The sequence below is a fragment of the Anabrus simplex genome, chromosome 7 (genome assembly GCF_040414725.1).
Source record: "Anabrus simplex isolate iqAnaSimp1 chromosome 7, ASM4041472v1, whole genome shotgun sequence".
In the NCBI taxonomy this organism is placed as follows: domain Eukaryota; kingdom Metazoa; phylum Arthropoda; class Insecta; order Orthoptera; family Tettigoniidae; genus Anabrus; species Anabrus simplex.
The window spans coordinates 111,530,224-111,547,804 of record NC_090271.1 but is presented as its reverse complement, the minus strand read 5'-3'; the positions used below and the strand labels follow the sequence as shown (position 1 = coordinate 111,547,804).

Sequence of the window (17,581 nt, the reverse complement as noted above, 5' to 3'; positions counted from 1 at the left end):
CTGAAATTATAATTATTTAATAAAGTAAGGGTAAGGGGGAGGGTATATTCTGCCCGAAGGCAGGTCCGAACCTCCGCCGAGGTGTGCCTGAGCCGGAGTATACGTACGGTAGAGTGACCAGTTCCTTTCCGCTCCTCCATTCTCTTACCCCCAACTAAGAGCGCGTGGCAACCCATCCAAATCTTGACCACGCCCAATGTTGCTTAACTTCGGAGATCTCACGGGATCCGGTGTTTCAACACTGCTACGGCCGTTGGCTGTTGAAGAAAATACTAGGTAGACTAAAGATAGGTAATCTGCCAATTGGGCGACTGCCCTAAATGCAGACTAGTGGTGATAGAATGATTGACTGGTCGCATGTTGCAGTACTTCATAACCTAACTACACAACTTGAATGACTAATTAATTTAAGATTAAAAGATAAAAACATAAGAGATGATTTTCCTGGTTTATAGACGCACTCTTGCATATCAGCCGAGCGTTTCAGAGTCTATGTAACAGTAACCATTTTTTTCGTACTGGTCTTTTGCATGACTGCAATATCATTTGAGAAGTGGCTGTAGCATTTTCACAACCGTACAATATCCCTACCGCAATGGATTTGTCGATTTACTATTTAATAATTCTTAAAATATTAGCTGCAATATACGTACTTTCGTAATTGTGGTTAGATCTTAATTCTGGTACACAAGAAGTGTGTATATGTACGACACCTACCTTTGGACATAGGTGACAATACATGGAAATGAACTGAAGCTCCTCCAGCACTCTCGCCAAAGATTGTCACTTCTTTAGGATTCCCTCCAAAGCTTGCGATGTTCTGTTGCACCCACTTAAGAGCCAATACTTGATCTTTAAGACCCATATTTCCCATGGCGTCCTTATTTTCCAAACTGAGGAACCCTGCAAAATCAAACACAATTTTGTTATGTCAGTCCTCAGTTTGAGTACGGAAGATTCATTAGGCTATGTTTTCCAAATACTAGAGATAACTTTGTTAAAATACGTTGTACCTATTTTTCCACCTAAGTTTAGTTTATTTTTAATATCTTCTTTTTTTTCATGTAAAATAATGATATTATAATGTAAATCAATAATTGTAAATATTCCTTGTTATATATGTAGGCCTATGCCGTATCTGTTAAATGAAACTTAAAGCCGCCAAGCTGTGATTGTAAAGGGCAGTCCCTCCTTGAGCCACTAGCTCACTGGGACATTCTATAACCAATAAATAAATAAATAAATAAATAAATAAATAAATAAATAAATAAATAAATAAATAAATAAAACATAATAATAATGAAAAAAATGAAAATCTACCACCTGTTTTCCAGTCATTGACCGGGTCAGGGATGTAATGAATGAATCATGTATAGGCTATTAGTACTATGGGGTCGCCACTCCCAAAGAGATTTAGTAATGAGTGATAGATGCTATGAAATGAGAATGGAGAGTGTTGCTGGAATGAAAGATGACAGGGAAAACCGGAGTACCCGGAGAAAAACCTGTCCCGCCTCCGCTTTGTCCAGCACAAATCTCACATGTAGTGACCGGGATTTGAACCACGGTATCCAGAGGTGAGAGGCCGACGCGCTGCCGTCTGAGCCACGGAGGCCCTAATAATAATAATAATAATAATAATAATAATAATAATAATAATAATAATAATAATAATAATAATAATAATAATAATAGGATTGGGGCATGAGTCATGACAAATATTTCTTTTCCTCACATTTGCACGGTGCTACTATACAATGTTCATATGTCCTGGAAAGCATGATACCCATAGTATATGGATGCAGCACGAGATGGCGGCGCGTTGGACAGGTACCACACACAGGGCGATGGGACTGCAGTAGTGAGTCAGGCTGCATACAGATTGGATGTGACGAGGCAACTTCAGCGCTGGGGTTGAGAAGTACTGAGAACACCCGCCATATTCACCTGACCTGACTCCGTGCGATTTTGAGCTCATCTCCAAAGTCAAAGAACCATTGCGTGGGGGATGGTTTGGGTAACGAAAGGACTTTGCCAACGCTATAATAATGGCGCGTGGCCTCCGGTCTTCTGATTTGACTCCCGTAGGTGACCTGCGCGTCGTGATGAGGATGAAATGACGATGAAGACAGCACATACACCCAGTCCCCGTGCCAGGGGAAATAACCAATTATGGTTGAAATTCCCGACCCTGCCGGGAATCGAACTCGGGACCCCTGTGACCAAAGGCCAGGACGCTAACATTTAGCCATGTAACCAGACGCCAACGCAATGAAACATGTGATGGCAAAATTCACTCATGGTGAGATGACTTGTATCCGACGTCTTCCGCATCGTTGGCAACGTGTTGTGGACAATCTAAGACACTATTTTGAAGGTTTTTTGCAAAGGTTACTTTACTCTCTAAGAATGAACATTATGTAACACAGGGATTTCATGGCTAATAGTTTCCTCGCGTTATATCCTATAGGCTACCTGGTAAACCTGCTCGGTATTATTCATACATTCCACAACACTTTACGCTCCTCACTCCCATCTGAATTTCCATTTAGTAGATCCCACATTCGTGAGAGAAAAACAGTTGCCGTAACTTATGACCCAACCCTAATAATAAGAAGAGTCATAAATAATCAATAGTAATTTGACTTAACCGCTAGCTTCTCACTAAATATGCCTCCCTGTGCGTGTGAGCTGTAGAAAAACACCCACGGTATCCCCTGCCAGTCGTAAGAGGCAACTGAAAGGGGCCCCAGGGCTCTTAACTTCGGAGCGTGGTTTTGCGACCACGGGGCCCTTAGCCGAGTCCCGACATTACTTCCACTTACTTGTGCTAGGCCCCTCACTTTCATCTATCCTGTCCGACCTTCTATGGTCAACTTTTGTTTTTTCGACCCTGACGGTGTTACGTATGGAGGGCTAGAGAGTTTTTCATTTTCACGCCCTTGGTGGTCCTTTCCTTTCTGTGCCCGATATCTTCATTTTTCGAAGTGTCGGACCCTTTCCATTTTTTTCTCGTTGATTAGTGTTATATAGAAGATGGCTGCTTAGTTGTACTTCATCTTAAAACAGTAATCACAACCACCACCAACTCTCAGTACATAGCCGTGTTTCAAATCTCGACCAATATGTGTGATATATTTGAAATTGAAAAATATCGTGCCGGACTGAATGGCTCAGGCGGTTGAAACGCTGGCCTTCTGACCCCAATTTGGCAGGTTCAATCCTGGCTCAGTCCGGTGGTATTTGAAGGTGCTCAAATATGTCATCCTCGTGTCGGTAGATTTACTGACACGTAAATGAACTCCTGCGGGACTAAATTCCGGCACCTCGGCGTCTCCGAAAACCGTGAAAGTAGTTAACGGGACGTAAAACCAATAACATGATGATGAAAAATATCGTCCCCGAGATTAGGATTCCACAAAATTATCTAGGTCCCATGGTTTACTGACGCAAGATTGATAATAACATAAAACTACAAGCTTACTAATATTAGTAGCAAAAGTAATTCTTACCGAGCGAGTTGGCCGTGCGGTTAGGAGCGCGCAGCTGTGAGCTTACATCCGGGAGATAGTGGGTTCGAATCCCACTGTCGGCAGCCCTGAAGATGGTTTTCCGTGGTTTCTCATTTTCACACCAGGCAAATGCTGGGGCTGTACCTTAATTAAGGCCACGACCGCTTCCTTCCCACTCCTAGGCCTTTTCTCTCCCATCGTCGCCATAAGACCTATCTGTGTCGATGCGACGTAAAACAAATAGCAAAAAAAAAAAAAAAAATTATTTCTTTCTTTCTTTCTTTCTTTCTTTCTTTCTTTCTTTCTTTCTATCTTTCTTAATCTGTTTACCCTCCAGCGTTGATTTTTCCCTCGGACTCAGCGAGGGATCCCATGTCTACTGCTTCAAGTGCAGTGTGATACTTTTAGTAAAGCGATAAAACTGGGGAGGAGGACCAGTACTTCGCCCAGGTGGCCTCCCCTCCCCTGGCCCAGGGGCCTTGTCGTGGGGGGTGGGAAAATTGGAAGGGATAGACGAGGAAGAGGGAAGGAAGTGGCCATGCCCTTAAGTTAGGTACCATCCCGGCAATTGCCTGAAGGAGAAGTGGAAAACCACGGAAAACCACTTCGAGGATGGCTGAAGTGGGAATCGAACACCTCCCCCTTCTCAGTTGACCTCCCGAGGCTGAGTGGACCCCATTCCAGCCTTCGTTTCACTTTTCAAATTTCGTGGCAGAGCCGGAAATCGAACCCGGACCTCTGAGAGTGGCAGCTAATCACGCTAACCACTACACCACAGAGGCGGACAATAAAAATAATAACTACAAATTATCTCGGCATCTCGGTCCAATGTCTTTGAAATATACGCTACTCGGTGATGGGAGCATTATCCACCATTCATTTTCGGCACCTGTTAACACAGCATACATAGCGAAGATGGGAAAAATGAAGATATCGACCAAAGAAAGACCACCAAAAATGAAAGACTCCGTAGGCCTCCATGCGTAATACCGTCGGGGTTGGAAAAGAACATAGATAGGAAAATAGATTACAGCGCAGTCGACATTCCTAACACGAAAGCGAGAAACAATTTAGACTACACAGTTTAGGAAAGCCATGTAACTTAAGAAATTTTGCACCATGAATACTGTACATGTGCACCAGAGCTCATATGATGTTGATATGAATATTACGTTCGCTTAAGGCGATTGCGCGCAGTTTAAGAGAACAAGTTGGCACAATCCCAGAAAGAGATCGATTGACAGAGTGATAATTTATTCTTCGCCATGATCAATACAGGTATTGATATGTTACTGCAGATTTACATCGTCTCGAATTTTATTCCTGTATAATTAATTAGAGTGGAATGCTGGGTGATAGTTCCCAGACACCCAAGATGGAATGATTCCTCGCCCCGGTCATTTCAGTATAATTTCCACAGGTGGACAGCGAATCGCACTCCTCAGAATTGTTTACTTTAATTAAAAGAATCTGAAGCGTACTGTGTGGCGAAAAAGTACAAAACTTGAAGCGTACAAACATGCGGTATCCTATCTCTAGCGATAGTCAGGGATCATTGATCGTCAGTCGATAGATACACTGTCGAATGTTTCATTCGGTTCCTGTTGTGTTCTGTGTGGGTTGTGTTACAATCTTTGAACGCCAGTAGACAGGCACATCCTCATATATTTAATTCGGTTCATGATATGTTCTGTTTATGTTGTGTCAAAAATGTGGAAGACCAGTGGACAGATGCAGCGTCATATGTTTACATTCAGTTCATGCTCTGCTTGTGTTGTTACAATAGTACCGTAGTAGGGCAACACCGGTTCTAAAACAATGGGCGCTGCGTCAGCATTTTCTCACGAGGTCATTGACCCCTAGTTGAGTAGTATAGCTATGGTGGTTCGCGGATTTTGCGTACGAGAGCAAGCCTAACCTCACAGACGCCATTTTGGAGGGGCCTAACCTCACAGACGCCATTTTGATGTCGAGTAGTTAGCTTACGTTCATTCTATACCCGAGTAGTATGCCAATGCACTTTCTATGCGGAATAACGTCATATCCTTGCGTACGAGAGTAAGTTTAACCTCACAGACGGCATTTGGAGGGGCCTAACCTTACAGAGGCCATTGGAGGGCACTGATATACTCAGTTCACGTTGTTCCAGACCTCTCTGCATACCTCAGCGTGATTTAATAATAATAATAATAATAATAATAATAATAATAATAATAATACACAAAATTTAAAATTCCGATAATGTCAATTGTAAATAATTTTAATAATGACCCGGCGTTAACAAAATTCTGCGTACGCCACAGGCCATACTAGAGTTAAAATCTTACCTAATGGTCCAAGGCGGTAATTGAAGGTAACTACCACCACTCCTTGGTCCACCAGGTAGTCTGGACCATAGAATTCAGTATTTCCTGATCCCAAAGTGAAACCTCCGCCGTGGATGTAGACCATCACAGGATTCAATAGATCAGATCTCTCAGCGGGAAGCTGCAATGAGACAAGAACTCTTTATTATCATACACATTCCTGTAGCAATATTTACATAGACGAGGTCAAAGAGTTTCATTTCCTTTTATTACGTTTTACTGGATAAGCAAAAATATTCAATATTACAATTTACTGTGGGGGAATATTTTTTGACCAAAACTTAAAGAAATGCACCTCCGAAGAAATGAGATAATTTGGAAAGGTGAATCATATAAATCGTACTTCGTTTGATTTCTAGGCAGTGGCAGTTCCAGCGGCAGTGCCGCCGTGCCGTGACCCTATGCTTTAACATAACACGTTAATAATGAACATTCGTCGAACTTCTCCTTAAGACGAGCATATACAATTCAAATATCCCGCTAAACTTATCTATTCCCTAAAGCAGGGCCTCTCAGGGTGCATGCGCGTGGTGCATGCACTGTGCACGGTGCAAAAGACGACTTGGCTTGGTTGATCAGAGTGCAGACCCCCACTCCTCGATTTGGAGCAATAGCGCTAACTCTCTCTTTCCTCACGCCTGTCTCGCTCACTCCCCCTGTCTCCCTCTCCCCCACTTGCGCCGTAGCGCTCCAAATCCGGGCTGAGTTGAGCCGAGTATAGCCGAGTACAGCCGAGCATAGCCGAGTACCCCAGAGACGAAGCGTTGATCCGAGCCATACCGAGCGGCACCGATGCACAGTGCACGGAGCTCTTGCGCCTCGCTCTGCACGCGTGAGATTTTAGGCGTTTGAGAGGCCCTGCCCTAAAGTAATATCTGTGGTTTCACCCTTACTTCGTCCGCCTCCGTAGCGTAAAGGTTGGCAATATTAGCTGCCGTCCTCGATGGGCCGGCTTCATATCCTGGTACTATCAGAAATTCAAGAATGGCAGGAGGGCTGATATGTGGTTAAAACGGTACATGCAGCTCACCTCCAATAGGTGTGTGGCTGAAAAAGAGCTGCACCACCTCGGGACTAGGACACTTTTGGCCTTACTTCAAGAGAAGTTCTTCTATTCTTGGAGTTCTATGAACTGTGTCAAGTCTTGTTTGGCACAGCGGAGTCTGTCTAAGACCGCCAAAACATTAGTGGAAGAAAACCCTATGTGACATCCTGCCATAAGAGGTTGTTCTTTGGTTGGCACAGGCTGTCAAGCCAGGTAGACTACCCTCTGTGCTTTCAACCCTCGCTGAGCAATTTCTTATAAAGTTGCGGCAATTGACTGTAGATGGACATACTTGTTAGTCCGACTATACCGGTGATATTAAAAGAAGCGTTTTGACAGATAGGGTTGGAGTGAGGAGCAGTGCATGTGTTATTGCACGGTGTTGCCAAATTCCTGCATTTCTTTTTCCTTCCCTTCGCTTCCTACTCACTTATTCGTTCATTCAGACCGCTGTGTTCTGTTGTACGTAACTCAGAAGTGAGAGGTTTGGCAACTCCAAGCAACACGAGTCGGCCATTAGGCTTATCTCCATGCCAATCGCAGTGGGTCCGCCCTCGTTTCCATGGCAACCATACTCCCTTCTCCCCACCCAACCTGGCAGTAAGGGTGGTGGCGGCGGCGGTGGTGATTATTGTTTTAATAGGAAATACAACTAGGCAACCATCCTCTGTCTAACACTAATCAGAGAGGACAACATGGAAGGGATCCGACACTTCGAAACATGAAGGTATCAGCCAAAGAAAGGCAAGCCACGAAGGGCGTAAAAAAGTGCTCTAATACCGTCGAGTCGGAAAAGGACAAGAGTTGACCAAGGGAGGTCGGATAGGATAGATGAAAGTGGGGAGCCTGGCACAAGTAAGTGAAAGCAATGTCAGGACTCAGCGAAGGGCCCCATGGTCGCCAACCCATGATCCCGAGTTTAGAGACCCTGGGGCCCCTTTTAGTCGCCTCTTACGGCAGGCAGGGGATAACGGGGGTGTTATAACACCCCTACCCACTAGGAGTGCAGGCAGTAAATGAACCTCCGTCTAGGAACTATCGGAACGCATCCTTCAATGTTACGACTATATTACAAAGTGAACTTTAAATAGCCTCGAGGAATATTTCTTCACAGCACCCTTCTTTGGAGTAATTTGCAATTACGCGTTGTACGCATGTTACGAGTTCTTTGGGGACGCAGTATATAACCGTGAACACAGTTAGTGGAATATTAAGTAAACCATTTTCAGTGCTGTTATATGTAGACATTATTGGCGAGTATAGCATTTTAGTTTGATATTCAGAGGATTTAGTATCAAACTCTGCCAAATATGTTACCGATATTAGGTAACATCAAGTTTATCTAAGAATATCGTAGCATCCTTGAGTTTAACTTATGGGTTGTGCTTTTCATTTCTTCCGTAAGGACGAAAGAACACATCTCGTTTACAGAACGATAAATTTCTTGCCGATCCTGAAAGAGAAGTGTAGTTTCATCCCTTCTTCAACGGATAATCCCATTATTTTATTTTTTATTTTTGTGTCCTGCCCATCCCGCCGGTTTTCCTTTCGTCCCGTTTGGCAGATACTAAAAACAATTAAAAGCATGCATTTTGAAACATTTTGACAGCAGATGGATGTAAAGTTTAATAACCTTGTACCTGTACAGCACGGTCGGAAACGACGTGAACCAGGTATATGAGCGTTAGAGGATTGGCCATACTGATAAATAACGTGAAAAAATCGATATCCCATTTTCACAACAGGAAAATGCTGGGGATGTACCTTAATTAAGGCCACGGTCGTTTCCTTCCCAGTCCTATACCATCTCCCCCATAAGACCTATCTGTATCGGTGCGACGTAAAGCAAATTGTAAAAATAAAAAAAAAATAAAAAAAAAAGACGCTTTGGGTTTCAGCCTGTGCCACCGTAGCGTACCTGCTATAGCGGGATCCCGTCAGCATATCCGTCCCCTGGTGAAGTTATTTCTACTATTATTAGAGCAATCACTAACGATCCTTTTTTCATAACATTAGGCACAGGAGCTATTCAGCTTTGCTTCTACGACTGAATGGGGATGATTATCACGTTGTTATTTCCCTTTTGTTATTGTGTATCGCAATATTTGCTCACCAGAGTGCAGCACCTTCCAGGCAGCACTCGCCTCCGCTCCAGCAATGTGGTCCCGGGGGGCTAGGGGTGGGGATGACTTCCGGTAGAGAGAGAGACTTGTAAGACAACATCAAGGATCATATAAGAGAAATAGATCCGTCACTCCTGTATAATTAAGTTGGCTGAGAAAACAGGTCATGGAAGCTACAGTGGCCACTTTCTCTCTGCCAACATAAGGAAATAAATCCCACGATAGTGCCTCGTAGTAAACACGATGATGATAGTTGTTACTTTGTTAAAAGTTTAATTGTGATAGAGATAGTGATTGTATTTCGGTAGGAAAGTTGTATCTAAAACTTCTCTCGTGTCTTTTACTTGAAAAGTAAATTGCAATTACCGTATTTGTATGTTGGCAATGCTGTTATAACGCTAGCTTGTATCGTTGTTTCACCGTTCTCATTTTAATGTAAATTTACATCTATTAAGTGATAAATGCAACATTGATTACTGAAAATGTTAATGCAATTCATATAAAACCCCAAAACGCCCATACTTGCCTAAATCACGATCTAACATAACCTCATTCTTTCGTTCGTTCGTTGAACCCTTCCCATGACTTTTATGTATGGGAATGGAAAACACGAGAAGGAAAGGATGAAAGTAAAACACAGCATAATGCACACAGTTTATATTTTGAATTTATTTATTCCAAATAGCAGGTAAGAAGCACAATCACACAGACGTTTACTCGCAACAGCTAGGTAGTTCAATGTGAAGTACGTTCATGATCATAATACTATTTCTTCACACTAAGAACGCGCATAATTATAATTTCACACCATACTCTCAAAAAACTGGATCAAAAATCTCGTTCAATGCGAAAGAATCTCAACAAATTTTCGTCTAACAAGCACTATTGCATACCGTACGACCAAGGTCCTTTTGCGCGCAACGATAACGGTGTTGTGTTTTGAATTTGCTGTACCACGCAACTGAATGTGTAATGTCAACCTCTGCCTTCTAAATTAACCCTCTAAAAGAGATTTTTAGTTTTCATTAGTTGGCGGAGATCGATTGGCCCATCTCAGAACTGCTTAGGACGCTCCCTATGAAGTGTCACCCCTCCTGGACAACATGGTGTGATACACGCGTGATGTTAAGATGCCGCACGAACATCAAGCTCCACAGCTATGTGGAGTCTCAGTTTTATCATGTAGTTCAATTATTAAGTGTTTCAGTGTATATAATCAATGTTCATAAACTAATATGAGTTCTATTTCATGCATTATTGAGATCCGAGTGATTATTTGCGCCAGCTCAACTTCATGGAAACCGCTATGCAGTCCACTCAGTCAGTAACTTGTACCAGACCACACAACACCTTTAAAGCAGTTATTCCCACAATTGCTAGTAATGAGAAATAGAATTCTGCTGAACTGAATCGTGAAGAAGAAATATCGTACATACCTTAGGCGTGTACACGTTAAGATACAGGCTGTCCTCACTCCCAACATAGGCGTTTTGTAGTGGATGGAAGTGAAAACTTTGCGAAGCTTCCTGAAGAGCGTCTCGTATCCCCGTCCATGAGCTTGCTGGTTTCGGTGGCTGAAGAGGAAACAGAAAAACTGATTATGATCGGCAGAAAAAAGCAATAAAACAAAGAGAGATTAGGTGGTACTAACTGACAGAGAAAACCTTGTGTAAGTATGAAGAAACAGTGACAGATTCAATCTGAGTCCTGAGTCCTCGTACAGGCGGTGAGTTTCTGCGATTTTTATTTCTTTTTTGCTAGTTGTTTTACGTCGCATCGACACAGATAGGTCATATGGCGACGATGGGACAGGGAAGGGCTAGGAGTGGGAAGGAAGCGGCCGTGGCCTTAATTAAGTTACAGCCCCAGCATTTGCCTGGTGTGAAAATGGGAAACCACGGAAAACCATTTTCAGGGCTGCGACAGTGGGGTTCGAACCTACTATCTCCCGAATACTGGACACTGGCCGCACTTAAGCAACTGCAGCTATCGAGCTCAGTGCCTGCGATTTTATTATTACCATCATCATCATTAAGGCTCGGATATTAGGGAAAGGTTATATTTATTTCCTGAGATCATTTTACCCGAAATCAAAAAATAAGTCGGTTTAAAGCAATTTTATGTTGCATATAAATGCATATTTCGGCCATTTTTATTGCTTTGCTCATATTTTGCTCATTTTAGTGATATAAGGTCATATTTGGTAATATTTTAATATTTTTTTGTTTGAAGCGTCGTTTTCAACAAGAATATGTTATCTGCGTCGATTTTCAAACACAGGATTTCAAAATTCTGTAGTAGAAATATTTTTCTTACTTTTCCATAAAACAACAGGTAGCAGGTTTACAAGACATAGGCCTAATTCCGAGAAAGAGATGCTGCACGAACGTACGCAGACAGATACCAAAAATCATGCTAATAACTTACTTAGATTTTACTTCCTTTTTAGGGAAACAGAGCGAGAACTGCGCCTCGGGGTTATGATACTGAATGAAGTATAAAGTCATTATTTACCTACTTCAGCTCTGTCAGTTTGCATGATTAAATGTGTCTGTTGTATTATCACTAATTACTTTTTGACACGTTTAATGTTAGTAATGCTCTAATACTTGCAACCTATCCCTAAAATGTTTAGGTCATATTTTACCTTTTATGTCATATTTAGCTAGTTTTAGGTCATATTTTACCTTTTATGTCACGTTTAGCTAGTTTTAGGTCATATTTTACCTTTTATGTCACATTTAACTAGTTTTAGGTCATATTTTACCTTTTATGTCATATTTAGCTAGTTGTAGGGCATATTTTACCTTTTATGTCACATTTACCTTGTTTCAGGTCATATTTTACCTTTTATGTCATATTTAGCTAGTTTAGGTCATATTTTACCCTTTTTGTCATATTTAGCTAGTTTAGGTCATATTTTACCCTTTATGTCATATTTAGCTAGTTTAGGTCATATTTTACCTTTTATGTCATATTTAGCTAGTTGTAGGGCATATTTTACCTTTTATGTCACATTTACCTTGTTTTAGGTCATATTTTACTTTTTATGTCATATTTAGCTAGTTTAGGTCATATTTTACCCTTTACGTCATAGTTAGGTAGTTTAGGTCATATTTTACCTTTTATGTCACATTTAGCTAGTTTTAGGTCATATTTTACCTGTTATGTCACATTTAGCTAGTTTAGGTCATATTTTACCTTTTATGTCACATTTAGCTAGTTTTAGGTCATATTTTACCTTTTATGTCACATTTAGCTAGTTTTAGGTCATATTTTACCTTTTATGTCATATTTAGCTTGTTTTAGGTCATATTTTACCTTTTATGTCATATTTAGCTAGTTGTAGGGCATATTTTACCTTTTATGTCATATCTAACTAGTTTTAGGGCATATTTGCTTGCATATTATGTACGTTTTAGATCATAAATTTCCGAACCCTAATAATAATAATAATAATAATAGTCTAATAATAATAATAACAACAACAATAATAATCACATCATCATTCACTTGCGGGTCAATTTCCATGGTGTGATTTCATAGTCAAGTGGTACTACAGTAATTAGCTCTACAGAATGGTAGAAGATGCGTACCAGGTTAGTTCGTGGAAGCAAAGGCGGCCGGACGTAGAGCTAACCACTCTCCCAGTGTCGTCATATAGCCTACTCCTGTTAAATAACACCAAAGTGTCTGCTCGAGGCTTAACGTCTTCCATCTGAATCACCATCAACAACGTCATATGCCCTCACTCCATATGAACACTGCGGAGATGTTTGGAATCTAGTGAGTCTTGTTGCTTGCAAGGATGGTCCATCATCATGAGCTTTAACACAATGGAAGGTACTTCAAAATTTAAATAGATGTTTTCCAAATGCTCCTTTCAGATACGTCTATCGGGCCGTCTTCCAGCGTCCTTTCTGGGGGTGATCCAGAAATCCAGTTAGTATTGCATTTCTAGGCTGATGTTGTAGTGAATGGCTCCAGCTCTCATCCATAGCCAGAGGTTTCCGATCTCAGTCTGTCTGTGGTTTAGCTCCAGATTCAGTACCTCCCTCACTCTGTCACTGGTTATTGTCGCCCCTCTTGTCCGGTAGATAGCGCTTAGTTCCCATTCCCAAAATCTTGCCTCATTCACACATGTCATAATTCGATGCACGAGATTATCTGCCTGATAACATACCAGATATTTATCATCAGATGCTTGTACGTGCCTTTTCGTTTTCCCTAGTCGAGATGATGTGTGTGTATATGTAAAGAAATACCCTACATTCAACTGGGATCCATTTGTTCCATATGTTTTTTCCAGATACTTCCTTCAGTCTCGTTGGGCGGGCCACCTGAAGGGTTACGTCCTCCCTCTGGCCGGGAACTTGTATGCCAAAAGTAAACCATACAAAGCGTATTTTTAAATCAGCTAGTGAGTGAATTTGGAAAAGACGTGTTTACGACACATGGGCGCATTTTAAAGTAAATTGTGTACAGTGTTTAAGAGAGTGCGGAAATGTTCATTGTACAGCAGTACGCTGAAAAAATGGCGTATGGCTGTTAGTGCCGGGAGTGTCCGAGGACATGTTCGGCTCGCCAGGTGCAGGTCTTTTGATTTGACGCCAGTAAGCTACCTGCGCGTCGTGATGAGAATGAAGTGATGATGAAGACGACACATACGCCCAGCCCCCGTCCCAGCAAAATTAACCAATGATGGTCAAAATTCCAGACCCTCTCAGGAATCGAACGCGGGACCCCTGTGACCATTTATAAAAGTTTGCTTTACGTCGCACCGACACAGATAGGTCTTATGGCGACGATGGGATAGGAGAGGGCTAGGAATGGGAAGAAAGCGGCCGCAGCCTTATTTGTCGGGTGTGAAAATGGGAAACCACGGAAAACCACCATCAGGGCTGCCGACAATGAGTTTAGAAACCACTGTCTCCCGGATGCAAGCTCACAGCTGCTCGCCCCTAACCGCACGGCCAACTCGCCCGGTCCTGTGACCAAAGGCCAGCAGGCTAACCATTTAGCCATGGAGTCGGACAGCAGCACAATAAAAAGGAGAAAACATATAAAATCTATAACGAGTGCGAGGAACAAGTTTTCACAGGTTTCAATTATTTCTTTTTTTTTTTAGGTAAAATACTGTTACTATATCCAGCAAATCATTTATGCCCATATTATATACACTTCCAAGTAAATAAGGGGGTAATTTTTTCTGTTATATAACAGCTGTGCAGTGAATGGAACACGATGTGTTGTTTATGAAACCATTGTTATACAGTCACCATAATTCAGCTTGGTTAAATATTTTATATAAAGTCATTTTGCTCTTATTTTATAGCAATTTTCCATAAATTTAATGGCGTTTTGTTGATCATTTTCAGTTATTGATTAGGTCAACAACATACGCCCCCTACTTACAACTATTTACTCATACAAAAAAGCAAAGCAAAGGCACCTCCGTACAGGCCATGAAGGCCCTTGGAGGGGTGGAAGGTATAGGCTTCCACCATTGTTAACCTCGGCACGTGATGGGATAGAGTGGTTAGCTTTACTCCCGGCCGCCTTTGCCCCCAGGAATTAACCTGGTACTCGTTTTTGGTGTAGGCTGAGTGAACCTCAGGGCCATATGCACCTCCGGAAGTGGAAATCTCGTTTCTTAAATTTTACGACTTCCCGACAGGGATTCGAACCAACGTCCTTCCGGGCGAACCGAGCACGCCTTTACCGCCTCGGCCAGGCAGCCCCTATTTACTCATACAATTATGCATTTTTCACTGAGGTAATTGTATACCTAATTTAGGAAATCATTTCGGCAAGAAGATGTAAAGTTCTTCAAGTTAGTACAATTTCTAATATTTACTGGAATGTAGTTCCAGAGTCTGGCTCCCGACACTTTGATCGACCGGTTGAAAATAGTTTTGTTGGTGGAAATGACAATGACAGCTGGAACGCGTTTTACGTTCGTAAAAGGAGGTGAGTTGAACAAACGGGAAAGGTAGTGGGCTTCTGATTCATTCAACAGCCTATAAACTAGAATAGCTGTGTGTATCTTACGTAGTTCGTCGAATATTAACCCGCCTTATCTTTCAAAATATGTGAGTAGAGCAGTTTAATGAAAAATGAGTGATATACACGAATTCAATGCTATCCGTAGCTTATTGATCTACTCAGCAGTCAGTCGCATCAGAAAGTACGTCATCACAATAAATAATAAATAAATAAATAAATAAATAAATAAATAAATAAATAACGGAAGTATGCGTGTATGAACTAATCTTTATTTTTACATTTAGAGGGAGGTAGGATATTCGAGAGGATGGAGAGAAGCTTCTACTCTCCTACTCGCTATGTGAATTTTTAACTGTTAGGTTCTTCAACCTGCCGAAACTAATTTTAAGTAATAAATTTATAATATACCTGAAAAAGAAACAACTTAATTAATATAAATTCTAATTTTAACTTTGATTTTTCATTTTTGAACCATTTTTCATTTTTCATTCAAATTTATAGTTGCAAAGTTCTTTCTTTCTTTCTTAATCTGCTTACCCTCCAGGGTTGGTTTTTCCCTCGAACTCAGCGAGGGATCCCAGCTTTAACGCCTCAAGGGCAGTGTCCTGGAGCGTGAGACATTGTGTGGGGATACAACTGGGGAGAATGCCCAGTACCTCGCCCAGGCGGCCTCACCTGCTATGATGAACAAGGGCCTTGGTGGGGGATGGGAAGTTTTGGAAAGGATAGGCAAGGAAGAGGGAAGGATGCGGCCGTGGCCTTAAGTTAGGGACCATCCCCGCATTTGCCTGGAGGAGAAGTAGGAAACCACGGAAAACCACTTCCAGGATGGCTGAGGTGGGAATCGAAGCCACCTCTACTCATTTGACCTCTCGAGGCTGAGTGGACCCCGTTCCAGCCCTCCTACCACTTTTCAAATTTCGTGGCAGAGCCGGGAATCGAATCCGGACTCCGGGGGTGGCAGCTATTCACACTAACCACTACACCACAAAGGCGGACAGTTGTAAAGTTATGAAGCCAAATTTACTATTCCCGTGTGACATGTGAAATTCTGCGCTGGTTACTGTACACGAACGAATGCAAAAGATGTATTCTACTCCGCATGGCTGGTTCTTGGTTCAAATGCTTTCACTGTTATTCGAAAATAATCACCATAGCACTAACGTAATCTGGGAAACACAGCGCGCTAATTTATTGTTTCGACTGGGCTTGTTGAAATCGCTATGGTTACGAGGTTCGTTTGTTAGTTTCACACTCCTGATCAAAACGTATAGTTCGTTACTGAAATACATGTGACGGCATCCTGAAAGCTACTGTAATTTATTATTTAGAATCAGAAACTCTAGATCGTTGTTACTCTCAGAGGAATCGTATAAATACAGTACACTGAACTCACTTTGAATCTCAGTGGTCCAACTGGGGGTTCGGCGTATGGGATGCCCTGGAAGCTGACCATAGGATTTCCAGACACTGTTTTACCCTTTCTGCCCCTAAGAGCTCCCTGGACCACACTGACGGTGACGACGCCCGTCGGAGGTCTCGTGGGCTCGACTGCAGTCTGCGACATGATGATCTGAACTATTTACCTGCTACTGGCCCGAGAAGACCTGCCGTACACCAGTTATACAGAACCAGCGATAAGACCTTATCAGGCATCATATCGTGCCCTTTGAACTCACTCGTTATGTCATGATACTGTATCATGGTGCTGCTGACGCCAATAAAATAGCTTGTTTCCGTAACTAAGCAACGAAGTTGTTTTGAATCTCTTGCCTTGTCATGGTGTTTCCTTCAGTGCTTGTGTCTTTTTGTTGTCTGTAGATGTGTCTTGAATTTTAGTGTGAAAATTGTCGAAATTCGGGAATTGAATTTTAATTTGATAACGTTAACGTTCAGAAGGCTTCTCTCAGACTACTTGGCTGAATGGTCACCGTTGAGGTATTCCGTTCAGAGAGTCCCGGGTTCGATTTCTGGCTGGGTCGAGGATTTTAATCACTAATGATTAATTCTTTTGGCTCGTGGATTGGGTGTTGTGTTTGTCCCAACTCTCTCCTCTTCATATTCAGACAATACACCACACTACCAACCACCACCCCTATGGGTGGGGGTGGTAGAATAACACTCATGCTAACTCCTGCCTGTCGTAAGAGGCGACTGAACTTTGGAGCGTGGGTTGGCGACCACGGGGCCCTCAGCTGAGTCCTGGCATTGCTTCCACTTCCTTGTGCCAGGCTTCTCACTTTCATCTATCCTATCCGACCTCTCTTGGTCAACTCTTGTTCTTTTCCGACCCCGACGCTATTAGGTTTTCGAGGGCTAGGGAGTCTTTCATTTTCACGCCCTTCGCGGTCCTTGTCTTCCTTTGGCCGATATCTTCATTTTTCGAAGTGTCGGATCCCTTCCATTTTTTTTTTTTTTTTTTTTTTTGTTATTTGCTTTACGTCGCGCCGACACAGATAGGTCTTATGGCGACGATGAGGCAGGAAGGGGCTAGGAGCGGGAAGGAAGCGGCCGTGGCCTTAATTAAGG

The 17,581-nt window shown here is 42.3% G+C and overlaps 1 protein-coding gene across 1 annotated transcript in view; it reads right to left on the bottom strand.

The window, feature by feature from the left end:
• Positions 1 to 16,658, bottom strand: part of LOC136877307 (esterase B1) — a 67,806-nt gene extending 51,148 nt beyond the window's left edge. Inside the window, exons 1-4 of the mRNA XM_067151239.2 lie at positions 16,449 to 16,658; positions 10,483 to 10,620; positions 5,840 to 5,999; positions 718 to 903 (exon numbers count right to left, since the gene is read on the bottom strand). Coding sequence (XP_067007340.2) covers positions 718 to 903; positions 5,840 to 5,999; positions 10,483 to 10,620; positions 16,449 to 16,619 — 655 coding nt within the window. The 5' untranslated portion in view covers positions 16,620 to 16,658. The remainder of the gene's footprint in view (positions 1 to 717; positions 904 to 5,839; positions 6,000 to 10,482; positions 10,621 to 16,448) is intronic.
• Positions 16,659 to 17,581: the final 923 nt, after the last annotated feature.